At 38.0% G+C, this 14,260-nt stretch overlaps 1 protein-coding gene across 1 annotated transcript in view; it reads right to left on the reverse strand.

Annotated features, from left to right (window-relative positions):
- Window positions 1–1,652: 1,652 nt before the first annotated feature.
- The window catches only part of PPP1R14C (protein phosphatase 1 regulatory inhibitor subunit 14C), a 40,587-nt gene continuing 27,979 nt past the window's right edge, over window positions 1,653–14,260 (reverse strand). Inside the window, exons 2-4 of the mRNA XM_053461221.1 lie at window positions 9,267–9,350; window positions 7,505–7,537; window positions 1,653–1,932 (exon numbers count right to left, since the gene is read on the reverse strand). Coding sequence (XP_053317196.1) covers window positions 1,858–1,932; window positions 7,505–7,537; window positions 9,267–9,350 — 192 coding nt within the window. The 3' untranslated portion in view covers window positions 1,653–1,857. The remainder of the gene's footprint in view (window positions 1,933–7,504; window positions 7,538–9,266; window positions 9,351–14,260) is intronic.

Consider the following 14,260-nt stretch of genomic DNA (forward strand, 5'->3'; position numbering starts at 1 on the left):
GTAAAGTGCTGATGATATTTCCTGCTACCATATGAAAAATACTAAAAAAAAAAAAAAAAAAAATCTGAGAATAACATACATTTGGCAACATCATATTACATACATAACATGTATTATAGGTTATGTATAACAAAAAACATTCCGGAGCAAACATGGTTCTGGTAGGGACATGTTTTTGGTTGCTATGGTAATAAGGCCACTAGTAGACCTTTCTATATAACCCTTTGTGCCTTTGCCTAGAGAATATTGTTATTTATAAAGACATTTGTTCAACATAACTACAAATTATAGTACGAAAGATATTACATAGGGAGGGCTTGGACAACTATTAGAACTCCAGTTTTAATAAAGAGTCATCTCCAAGAATAACTGGATAGGGATTTACCCCACTTATTATCATGATGTGAATGCTCCCCTCGCAGAAACGAATATAACCTATTACAGTATTTCAGCCTTTACCTCTTGGGTTGATTGCTGAACTTATTCCAATTAAAAAAGGCCAAGGTGCACAGTGATGGGAAGCGTTACCTATGCAACTTGAAATGCACGAGGGGTAGACTCAAGAAAAAGAAAATGGCAACAGCGTACAGAATAGTATACCCAGTGTGCTTTTTTAGTATGTTGGGCAAAACCATGAAAGTGTCCGCAACATTTTATTAAAAGGCCTGTTATCTATAAATGGCACTGAAATAGAAAACTTATTTGAAGTTTAGAGAAATTTCTTTGGAGCAGACATCTTAAAAAAAAATAAAAAAAAAAATAAAAAAAAAAAATTTAACAAAAGGTACTCTGACATACAAGAGATTTTTCTGAATGATGTAATGACATGACAGCTTTAATATCCTGTAATTGTCTTCATTCTTTTCAATAAACTCATGAGATCAAATCGCAAGTCATAAAAACATTTAGGAGAGAGGCACAACTATACAACAATTTTGGCCAAGCGTTAAAAATTTAAGAATGCACTATTGAGACTCTGGCTGGTTGGAAAGAAGATTTAAACTTACACATCCTCGAATTTTAAGTGGTATTAGTACTTTGAGATCATGGATTAAAAAAAGGGATGTTTTCTATGAATGCACAGGGAATTCTAATTTATGCCATCGAACATGTTTTGCATAGAATGGAGAGCTATAAAAAACAATATCAAAGCCTAAAAATAATTTTATTGTATCTAAATTGTTTCTGGTGTGAAGATATGACTTCAATCCTATGCTTGCTCTTTTACTCTGGAAATACTACAGTTTAGGACTTCAAAGAAAAAAAAAAAAAAAAACAGACTATAGCGCTAAGAAAATAAGCTTTGATAAATGTGAACCAACAACCTAAAAAATAAAGTCTAGTTAATGCCACTAGTAAATGTTGATGGATATGCAAACATGTCATTGTTATAACATAAGAAACTGAATTACAGTTTCATTATAAAAGTCCTGGTTCCTAGAAGGCATAAATGTGGCAGTCCTGGTATTGCCCACTCATGAATAACGTGAGCTTACGTTTCCATAATTATGTTATTTGTTAATAAATTACCCGAGATTTTTTCTATAAAGTTAAAAGTAATGGAAAGACCTCAGATATATGTATTTTTATGGTTTTATTATTTTTTTCTGTTTTCCAGTGTTCCCTTTGTATTGGCCCAACATTTGTTTAAAAAAAAAAAAAGAATAAACTTTATTAACAACTACAATACAAATGAATATTCGGTTTCCGGAACTAGAGCACAAACCACCACCTTCCCTCCCATAAAATAGCAGATATGTTGAGTTCTTCAGAAAGACGGGTGAATATTTTCCTTAGACGGGTTTTGAAATCTTGATTTCATTGCTGTATTCCGTCTGAACAGCTACAGCTGATGCGTTATATATCCTTCTTCTGAGGGGGGCTTAGTTTCCTCATTCCTCTTATTCGTGATAATAGTTGATTTATAAATTCCTGGAGGAAAATGGGGGAAAAAAATAAAAAAAAATGAAACAAAACCGATACATTGTACAGCGCTACAGAATACGATGGCCCTCTATAAATCTAATACATTCCTCAATGTTTAACCGTAGGATTCATATGAATTTAACACCATAGATGCTGTTGCATCTGTGGGCAGAGGTTCTCTAGGGCACATCTTGTAATATCCCGAGGAGTAAAGGAACACTCCATAGTTCCTATGTTTTCATCGTAACCATGTTTGCGTCATTGGTAAGATGAGGACACAGCTGAAAATGTTCCAGATCACTTCACTTTCACAGATAAAAACAAATATTTTGACCTGAGCATAAAGGGTCAAGGGCAATCGATGGTACTGAACACAAGGCTATATCTTCCAGCACAGCAATCAAAAACTAAGCTGAAGCAAAAACAAATGGTTTCTTTAAAATTCTACTATACGAGATATCTGGGGGGGGGCTATAAGGCATATCTGGGGAGGACGGAGTGACATATCTGGGGGTATAAGGCTTATACGGTATATAAGGCAGTGTGGCATGTCTGGGGAGGACGGAGTGGTGTATCAGGCATATCTGGGGTCACAGTGGCATATCTGGGGGTAGAGTGGAGTGGCATATCTGGGGGTAGAGTGGAGTGGCATATGTGGGGAGGGCAGCGTGGCATGTCTGGGAGGCAGTATGGCATGTTTGGGGAGGATGGAGTGGTGTATCAGGGGGTATAAGGCGTATCAGGCACAGTGGCATATGTGGGAGGCAGCGTGGAGTGGCATATGTGGGAGGCAGCGTGGCATATGTGGGAGGCAGCGTGGAATGGTATGTATGGGCAGCAACGTGAAGTGGTATGTATGGGCGGCAGCGTGGAGTGGTATATGTGGGAGGCAGCGTGGAGTGGTATATGTGGGAGGCAGCGTGGAGTGGTATATGTGGGAGGCAGCCTGGAATGGTATATATGGGAGGCAGCGTGGAGTGGTATATGTGGGAGGCAGCGTGGAGTGGTATATATGGGAGGCAGCGTGGAGTGGTTTATGTGGGAGGCAGTGTGGAGTGGTATATATGGGAGGCAGCGTGGAGTGGTATATGTGGGAGGCAGCGTGGAGTGGTATATGTGGGAGGCAACGTGGAGTGGTATATGTGGGAGGCAGCGTGGAGTGGTATATGTGGGAGGCAGCGTGGAGTGGTAAATGTGGGAGGCAGCGTGGAGTGGTAAATGTGGGAGGCAGCGTGGAGTGGTTTATGTGGGAGGCAGCGTGGAGTGGTATATATGGGAGGCAGCGTGGAGTGGTATATGTGGGAGGCAGCGTGGAGTGGTATATGTGGGAGGCAGCATGGAGTGGTATATGTGGGAGGCAGCGTGGCATGTCTGGGAGGCAGAGTGGCAAGCCTGGGCTCAAACGTGCATAAATTGGGGGGGCAGGTTGGGAAATAAAGACAAGAAATGCATTTTATCAAAGTTTTTTTTATTCTGCTGTTTGTATTTAACATCATTTATTAAATTATTTTAAATAAATGAAAAATTTACATTTTTTTTTATTCGATTAATCGAAAAAATAATCGGCCAACTAATCGATTATGAAAATAATCGTTAGTTGCAGCCCTAATGAAAAGTATTGGATTATTTAAAGATTTTTTTTATGAGTAAAGTATACTTTTCATACTGGCTTAAGGATGAATGATGTGAGGCAGTCATGGGATATTTCTGTTTCAATACAAGTTTCCAAGCAAGATTTAGCTTTGTGGTAGAAAGTAATAAATACCGTATTTGCTCGATTATAAGACGACCCTGATTATAAGACGACCCCCCAAAATCTGAATATTAATTTAGGAAAAAAGAAAAAGCCTGAATATAAGACGACCCTATAGGAAAAAAGTTTTACCAGTAAATGTTAATTCATGTAAACTATTACATTTTTTAATAAAAGCTATGATATGCCTTTTAACCCTCTATATGCCACTGTGCCCCATGATATGCCTTTTAACCCCCTATGTGCCACTCTGCCTCCAGAAATGCCTTATACCCCTATATGCCACTCTAGGGAGGTATAAGGCATTTCAGGAGGCAGAGTGGCGTTCAGGGGGTTAAAAGGCTTTTCATAGAGCACTCTGCCTCCAGAAATGCCCTATGCCCCCATTTAACACTCCCCCCCACACACACTTACCGGTGCTTCCAATTTCCTGCTGTATACCGGGGCAACAGTCTTCCTTCTGTCTCTCCCCCATTTAACACCCCACCCCACACACACTTACCGGTGCTTCCAATTTCCTGCTGTATACCGGGGCAGCAGTCTTCCTTACGCTGCAGCCGGAAGGAGGTGTGGTTAGCAGCGGGGGTTGTCTGCGTCCATCGCGCAGACCTTCCCCGGCTGTCAGAGATCAGAGTTCCCGGCACCGGGAACTCTGACCTCTGACAGCCGGGGAAGGTCTGCGCGATGGACGCAGACAACCCCCGCTGCTAGCCACACCTCCATCCGGCTGCAGCGGAAGTTGTCTACGCAGATCGCGTGGACGTCAACCCGCAGCCCCGGTATACAGCAGGAAATTGGAAGCACTGGTAAGTATGTGTGGGGTGTTAAATGGGGGGGAGACAGAAGGATCCAGGTCCCCTGTAGCGGTGCGGGGGATCTGAATCTTAGTCTCATAGGTCAGACCTCTATTTGAGGTCTGATTATAAGACGACCCCGATTAGAAGACGAGGGGTATTTTTCAGAGCATTTGCGAGCTAAATAAATTGAAACACTGTAATTGGCAGTTTATAATGTATCACAATACAGAATGACAGAATGTACATGTTAAGAACAGCCTCCCATCTGTTGCATGCATCTGTAAATAGCAACATGGCTGTCATTTTACCCCCTGAAGGTACAGAAGAGGCTTGGTAGAATTAACATAGAAAACACTGTTACCACAGCCAGAGATTATTTGGGGTTTGAGGCAGCATTCACAAGAAACCTTGCATTTAATAATGACCAGGGTTGGTTTACAGAATTAACTATCGAGTCTGGCGTATTCATGTAGCTTGAACAAGAATCTAAATAAATGAAGGCTACATATGTTTTCCTAAAGTGAATCTCTATTTGATATATGTATGTTTAAATTAAGGTACGTTAGTGGAACCAAATACTAATAAACATTGTTAACAAGTCCCTCAAGCATGTAAGAAGAGTTTCAAGAATCTTATTTGAAGTTGGTTATTAAATTTGCACAAGATGAGATGAGATATGTCAATTCTCCGCTATTCCCATATCTATAGGTTACAAATGCACTGGTGAGTCTGTCCAAAAAGGTTGATATGATGATTCATCTCTAAGAAGGTTGTGTAAGTTTAATCTATGAGGGAACCTGGGGATAGATGCCAAGAGGCTCAAATCTATTCAAATTTTCACAGGACACCGTGAGTCTGCATGGTCGTCCGTGTTATAGCAACATAAAAGTCTAATTTGTTTCTTACGATGTACAAACTAAGACAAAAATGACTAGCTCCTAGCAAGCAGTTGTTTTAACTCTCTCACTTAACTGTTCATTATGAATGACAAACACTAGAAAGTTTCTTCAGCAAGAAGGGCTAAGTTAGCCCTGTATAATACATAATTTAATGTAAAAAAAAAAAAAAAAAAAAAAAGTCACTGATTTAACTGTACATTGTACAAGCACGCTGGGGCTGCACCTTCAAAATGAATAGCGAAGTCAAGGAGCTAAAACACAACTCTCCTGTTAACTCATTTTAGTGACTAGAGCTCTATGTGAAGGCTGTACAACAAGGTGAAGTTAAAAACAACATGGCAGTTCCTCTTTAATGATAACATTGTTATCTATAACAACACAAGACTGGTTTTCTTACTATGACTTCAACCCATGCGGCAAGGCTTTGTGTAGCCACTTCTCATTCCACAATTATAAATAGAACTCTGTGATAGCACAAGTGGTTTTCTTATGTGCCCGGCCTGTGCTGTAAAAATGTGCGGCCACGGGATAGGACATTAAAAATAAAACCTGCGATACAAATAAGTAGCCTGTCCACCAATTTAAAATGGTTCTACTACATATATCAGCCTATATCATGAAACGAAACAAGAAAATATATGGCTATCACATGTTAATTCTTTCGCTATTTCACTGGCTTCAGATAAAACTAATTCAATCACTTCTTTGTTTGATTTTGTGCTATTTTCCCCTAGATGTCCATGTATGGTGTTCTATTTTTCTAATGGACCTCTGTGTAAGTAAATTAAATTCCCTACGGAATATTTTTTCTCCTAGGAACTCTATAAAAATGCTATTATCTCACTATGACACCGTTACCTCTAATCAACCTATGTTAAAATAAAAATAGAAAAAAAAAGAGTTATAACACATTATACGCATGTTTATAGGGATTGTGTGTATGGGTTTAATAAAAATGTTTTCATAAAGAAAACCTTTGTTTCATTGGGTTCTTTCAAAAACTAAAAAAAAAAAAAAAAAAAAAAAAAAATGTAATTCTGTTGCACTCGCACCAATTGGTGTTAAACATATAGGTTGTAAAACTACACGTCATGTAGAGACTATATACAGAAGTGCCTTTTATGGTACAAATACACAGAACATAAGAGTAACAATTATGAGAGAGGAAGCAAATTATTTTAATTCTGTATTTACATTGTTCGCTTGTAAAGACATGAAATTACAGTAGTCACAAAGACGCGAAGAGGATGCACTATTTTAAGCAATTAGCTAAAATTGCCTGAAAGCAGAAGCTATTCGTATCATGACATGTGAAGGGAGTTTTATTCATAAAAATCAGAAGTGAGAATGGGCTGTAGTTTATCCTCACCTTATATTGTTAACACAAGGAAAATTAGGGCTTTGGCTTTTTTTGGAAATACAATCTTAAAACTGTCACATCTGGGATAAAAACCATAGCTGAATCCAACACTCGCATTTTAATATCTGCACAGTAAAAGCTACCAACTTTGTATCAATGTAAAGAAAAAAAAAACTATATTTATCTAAGACACCCAAGCTCATCACACTTACAATGATCTAAATTATCTAATGTTACATACTCCTAGGGTAAGATAACTGGCAGTTTTTAAGCAGCTGAAATTCAGCTACCGGGATCTTAAGCACTATGCTCGTCACTGTTTTTCCATTTTATTAGTAGTTTGTGTGTCATTTTCAAAAACACGGAATGGGAGAAGGAAAGAGATTTAAATTAACCACTCTCCTACCAATGGTGGTGCTATACAATACAGAGCCTTATAAACACAAACCGTCCTTAAGCTTTTCTAGTATTGAGTAGCTTATGATGTCATGATACTTTTAGGTTTCCTTCAGAGGAGAAACCTTGAGAATTCCTGTGAACTTCTACTGCCTTACCTTCACACATAGAGATAAACATTTTCTATCAACTAAACATTTTTTTTTTTTATTCTGCATACAAATAATATAACTCCGTGTGCATTAGTGTTTTAATTTCAAGATTTTTGCTTCCCTTGCTTGATCACAGGTTGAGAAATCCTCAAATGAACAATTCTAGCAATTGAGGATGCAGTTTACATTTTCAGGTGGTAGCCAAACTAAAAAACACTTACCTCTGTGGGTTTGTAACAGTCTACTAAAGATTCCTAAAAAAAAATAAAAAATGAAGAAATATGATGAAAAGATGCTGGAGAAAATAACTTGAAATCAGCATTTGTTAAGTACATTTAAAGTTAATTGTAATAAATATATATAGCTATGTTACCCCTGGAGTGTATTTGTTATTACAAATCAGCATTAGAGCTCAACAGATATACAAAAGATGCTCATGTGTGTCTCTCCTATAAGGCAGATCTGTCACTTTTCCAAAACCCTACACTTCATATTCTACTCATCAAATGATCCCACATTGTGTGTATACCATGGGGATTAGTATTTTTTCCCCTCTTAAGACCCACACGACTAATCCTCCCAATAGCGATGGCATTACGGTTACATTTTAATTGGTTCAGGCAACATTTGTAAGGGGGGGTGAGGAGAAGGGAGAGAACTTAAGGACACGAAGCTGTCAGATCATTCTGGCAATGTCTCTCTGACACAGAGCTTCTTAAAGAAAAGGCTGTGAAAATTCTCCCATTAGGCCCCTTTAAGGGCCTAATAGGAACCACAAAAATATGTTGTCTTGTTTTTAGAATGGTAACTGATAATTATATGGATAAGGGAAACAGTAATGTGTCTGGGACCATGTCAAAAGTGCATTGAAGGAATGTAGACATGCATGAAGGAATGTAGACATGGGTTGGCATACTGTTATCCTGAAGACCAGTTAAGCTGGAGTTTCTTATCAAATTCTATACAGTTATGATTAGAATACACCTCTCAATGTGGTCAGAATTTAGTTTTGAGCAAAAGATGTTAATGTGTAGCTGTTACTGTTATGTAAATGTATGTTAGCGTAGGGCAAGGCTCACCAAACCCCCAGGCACCAGGTTTGGGAATATATGAAAATAAAAACATGATTGGAGGAAAAAAAATGGCTCCTAGATCCAAACCAAATTTGTCAACAGCTGTGGACATAATTGGTCAGTGCATACCTCTCAAGTGTTCAAACCAAATTTGTGGCCCCCTGGTATATAGTAAAGTTTCAGTTCCGTATAGAACTGGATTTTGTTTCACATTATTCCAGTAAGCTTGTTTATCTGCATGTTTGGAAGTTTTCATTGTAAAACGTCATGTGACACATTCAACATATGACAATTTATGCAGTCTTTCTCCATAGACTCTTAGCCAGCAGGTCCCCTGGTTGATTAAGACAGACCTTCTATGGTTTACTGCAACGCAGTATAACCAGGCTTCACAAATGTCAGGAACCAGGTAGGAGCCTATACTGGCCCTCTGATTTATCCAGCTTGCTCCTAACCACTACATAAATGTATACAACCTATGACATACATCAAGTGTGTCTATCTAAAAGGATGGGCCCGCAATGGTGGGAGCTTCCATTTAAGTTTAACTTTAGTGACTAAACAGGTCATTGTTCACAGAGTAAACCACCTTATTAACATACCTGGGGACTTCCTATTGTAGGCTACCTGGAGCTTTCCCTTTTCTGGTGGACTCACTCTGTGGGCATATGTGTTCATGGGGGAAGGCTAGACCCAAACAGGATTTAGTGGGATGAACTCTGAGGGAAACAAGTGAAAGTGGACATGGCAAAACCCCCACTCCCCTGCACAGAGAATGAAGAAAGTTACTCTAAAACCTGGATGAAGCCCTGTGACTTTGGGCCAAACCCTGAAAATCCACATCTTATAAATCGCTACAATAAGAAAACAGAATTGCAGATATAGCAGATGTTAACAGAGGAATATTTACCTGTAATTTAAGAACTCTTTCTTCCTCACTAGACGTCTCTAAAAGATCATCAATGTCTATTTCAACTTCTGGCATTTCTTCTTCCTAAAGAAAAGCAAAACAATTATTAAAAAATACCTACAACAAATTATTAAATGGAGAGATAGTGGTTAGCAGGATAAAGTGGCTACACAGTGGATTAGATGTGTAAAGGTCAATCACACCTCCACATAACCCCCTAAGATACAAACAACTTATTCTGAAGATTTCACTTTCTTCCATCACAGATTGATCTACAGAATGAAGGTAGAAAGCAAGAGAATGTCTAGTTCAAAGTTCCAACTACACTTTTGCACATGTAGGTCAATTTTCCAAACACTAATAATTAATAATCTTTATTTACCAAGTGCCAACAAATTCTGCGGCCCCGTACAGTTTAAATATAGAGTGGTTAACAAGTACGTAACAGAAAATCTTTCATATAAATGCCTAGCAAGAATGGTAGGCTTATGAGGACTCATTCTAACATTCTAAAAATTAACCTTTATGTTTAAAATCTTGGAGGAGATGTGCTCAATGAGAGTCTGCAATTTTATTTTCCATTCAAAAAAATTTTTACACTCAAACATACAGCTTCCTTAGGGTCATATCCTGCTTGCATTTATGGACCTTGCACTGTACACTGTACACTGAGTGCAGTCAAGCTGAACTGGACTGTTCCCACAAAGTTGAAAGCATACAATCGTCTAAAATGTCTTTGTATGCTGTAGCATTAACATTACTCTTTACTGGAATTAAGGGACCTAGCCCAACCCCTGAAAAACAGACCATTATCCTTCATCAACAAATGTTTGTAGGCATCCAAACATTCTCCTGGCATCCACCAAACCCACTTTCCTCCAACAGACTTGGTGAAGCTTGATTGATCACCCCAGAGAACACTGCTCCAGAGTCCCGCTGTGGTGTTTTACACCACTCGACGCAACGTTTGGTATCACTATTGCCCATTGTGATCTTCGGCTTGTGTGCAGCTGGTCAGCCATGCAAACCCATTTCGTGAAGCTCCTGACACACAGAGCTTGTGCTGATGTTGCTTTCAGAGGCAGTTTGGAACTGTAGTCAGTGATGCCAAAGAGGACAGATAATTTTTTACGCACTACGCTCTTCAGCACTCGGCAGTCTTGCTCTGTGAATGTGCATGGTCTACGGATTTGTGGCTGAGCTACTAGACATTTCCACTTCACAATAATAGCACTTACAGTGGACCAGGGCAGACACTTCACAGACTGACTTGTGGCAAAAGAGGCTTCCTATGACACTGCCATGTTTAAAGTCACTGAGCTCTTTGGTATGACCCAGTCTACTGACAGTTTTTGTCTGTGGAGATGGCTGCCTATGTGCTTGATTTTATACACCTGTTATATATATATATATATAAATATAATATATAAATATAATATATAATATATATTACCCAACCCGGTGCCTGGAGTTTGGCGAGCCTTGCCATACACTAAAATACATTTATACACAGTAACAGATACAAGCCATCATCTTATGCTCAAAACTAAATTCTGTCCACACCGAGAGGTGTATACTAACCATAAGCGTATATATAATTTGACAGCAGATAAGAACCTCCAACGTAACTGGTCTTCAGGATAACCTTATGCCAACCCATGCATGTTTACATTCCCTCAATGCACTTTTGGCATGGTCCCAGACACATCACCGTCTCCCTTATCCATATAATTATCAGTTACCATTCTAAAAACAAGAAAAAAACATCGGGTATGGCTGAAACACCTAAATTTAATAATGAGGGGTGTCCCAATACTTTTGTCCACATAGTGTTCTCTTCACATATTAATGACCAGCACGTGTATAGTGTTCAATATGTGTAATTACCTACCTTCTCATAGACTGCCGGGCATCACTTTACCTCTCCCGGCCAGCAATATGTGAAAATTATCTGTGTTCTGGAAGACATCCTATGCTAAGCTGACATCCTGGATCCTTTTAGGGGAAACCTGGCAAGAGCTGAATTTGAATAATTATCTTTCCCTGTAACCCAGCTAGAGACTCTTCTGTGTTTATCAGCATGCACTAGACTTTAATGGCAGGAGGCATCCATAAACACATTATACGATATAATCTTGTTGTTTCAGAAAGCTAGCCCCTGCATGCGTAGTGGGTTGGTTACTTTTCAAATGATTTAATTTATTAAGCTAAACTCTTTTCTGTCCAGAAGAACATATGCCAGACTTTCTAAACCTTATAAAATGGTTGGATGAAAAATAATAAGCTTCACCTGTCACTGTAGATATTGTACACTTTCAGCAATAAGATATGAAAAGGCATTGTTACATACAAAAAAAAATACAACTATTGGGCCAAAATCATGATCAACTAATGCAACATATCCTTTAAAATATTTAAGACTTAACATATTTCAAACGTGAGCACCGGTTTTAAGCCCATTAGTACAAAACATACATTTTCAAGCCTATTGTACAAAATCTATAGAGTAGTCATAAGTTTTTAGTCAGAACAAAGATTTAATAAAAGAATTCTTAAGCGGGCCTACGTCAATGTAGATCAGCTACAAATCCGAAAAACTGTAGGAGAGCAGGCAGCCAGAAAGGGAGAATGGCGTGTGTAACATGGACAATGAAGTTATTCATTCGGCTAATAGCAAAACTGAAGGGCAGAATTTGACTGTAATGTTACAAGATTAGAGAAAAATGCCACAAGAAACAACACTGGCCTTCACATCGCAAAATTTTATATGTCTCGGGATGCCTGGAGCGTACATTTGGATATGGAATATGTGGGGAATAATCAGCCAAAAGTTACATATTCTAAACATAAGCTAGTGTGCTGTAAAGCAAAAGGAAATCCAAACATCTAACATGTAGGATAATTATAGGCACTGCTTGACGTCACAGAGGCAGCATTTGTTCACATGGATTCACGTTGTGCTGAAAATTACAACAGAGCAGACCGAACGCTGCATGCTAGATAGAGACAATTCATCTCCTCTAGGGAAGATAATAAATAGCATTGTGTCCAGGGAAACACATGGCATTCTATTTTTAATGTCTATTTAGGTAAACCGTCCAGTTATTTTTTTCCTCCAATATTATGAAATAAATCATAATTTCTAGATTGTAAACTTGCAAGGACCATCTTTTATATAGTGTATCTTTTCGCCTTAATGCGTCAATTCTAGTTTTCAATGTATGTACTGTAAGATGGGCTACTTATGTTATTGGAGAATAAAATACTACTTACAGTATTTTGGGTGTAAGTATTCAAGATAAGGTGGAGTAAAATCAAATAATTTTTACAATTAGAAATGGTACAAAGAATAAATGCCCTGATCCATCACACCACACAACAGGTCATATACCCATGCATGGAGTTTAAGTTGGCCACTGCTGGCAACAGAGGCAAACTTCCAATTGGGTTGGGAATGTCCATGGGACTGCCAGCTGGGTGTGAATCGCTACAGGAGGTCACATGTCCTGGAGCCGGGAGAGCCATAGTTATAAACGTATACAGCCACTTAAAGAAGCAGATCTTATTTCCTAAATCTGAAATGCTGAGAAGATGTGTTGGTTCGGCCATTTTCCAGACCCAGCAGGGCAATTATGGCCATTCTTAAACTGAGTATATCAGGTGCAAGAATAAATGAACATTACATCTAAGCCTTGCACGCACTATTTCTACACTAAACCAAACGTTTTTTTGTTTTTTTTTAACCAACAAAAAACCCTCACAAACTAACCAGAGTCCACTAGCAAAAGAAGTTCTTATCTGCTACCATGATCTAAGCTACCAGACTAGAGGTCATCTTTATATTAGGTTGTAAAAGGTGTGTAAACCAAACATAATAACTGTTCAAATTGAAAGAGTACTTCACTTAATGTATCTATATGAAGCAGAAAGTGATTACCTTTCCATTAAAGGCAGGTTTGTGGGTAAAATGCAGACACTCAATGCACTGAAATGGCCGTTAGCCAAAGAGTATGTAAGGAACACGTATTTCCTGTTTAAGGATCTTTAAGTGTTGCAGCGAGAACTACCTAGATTGTTCCATTGGATAATTTTAAGAAATAACTTCAAAAAATATATTTAATATATATGCAATTATTAAACTGCAATAATTTATTAGTATTCACTAAAAAAGGGAGTTCACTCCCAGACTTCACTATACATTATGAAAGGCCATCGCTTACTTATTGGGTAGTTAGATGAGGGTATCAATGAACCCTCTTTGATATGCCTATGCATTATACAGGCACAACCAAGCCCTACTTGCAGAAAAAAATTTAGCCTTTAAATCTTCAACTGTTATGCAAGCTCCTATGGATAAACTAACAAAAAAAAGCCCAATCTGTTTTGTTCTCTCTCTGCTGGTTTCTCCATCAAACACATCATCGTGTCCATAATGTTTCAGAAAAATAACAGAAAATGAAGTTTCATATTACTTAAAAGTATATTTCCAGGATAATTCCCACCAGCCAAAATAATATTTACGGTAGGCTATAAAACATAATAAAAAATATATACATTTAAGTTTATATACACACACCTAGATTTGAAGAAAAAAAAAGAAAAACTAGACAGGTTTTTTTTACATAAAAAGGTTTCACACACAAAATTACTAGAACACATTCAATTTGCAATTTATGAAAAGGTGTAGATATTAATGTAATTTAAATTAGCTTGGAGGCTTCATGGTGTGAAGTTCTGTATTCCATCTGGCAGAACAAGGTAATCTGGACACGCAGGAATGTCAGCGAGATTACCAGACGGATCAGTGTAACACAGCTAAACAAACCACCCGTTGATCAATGAGGTCTGTGCAAATGTAAGATAAGAATTCAGCAATATAAATAATTTGCCACCACATTTCCACACTAGGAGGTTCATTTAGCAAATATTTCTTAACAAAGTAGTAGAAACACAAGTTTGTATTTATGTTTTTTTTTATTATTATTAATTATTAT

This window comes from Spea bombifrons, chromosome 3 (assembly GCF_027358695.1).
Source record: "Spea bombifrons isolate aSpeBom1 chromosome 3, aSpeBom1.2.pri, whole genome shotgun sequence".
Taxonomy (NCBI): domain Eukaryota; kingdom Metazoa; phylum Chordata; class Amphibia; order Anura; family Pelobatidae; genus Spea; species Spea bombifrons.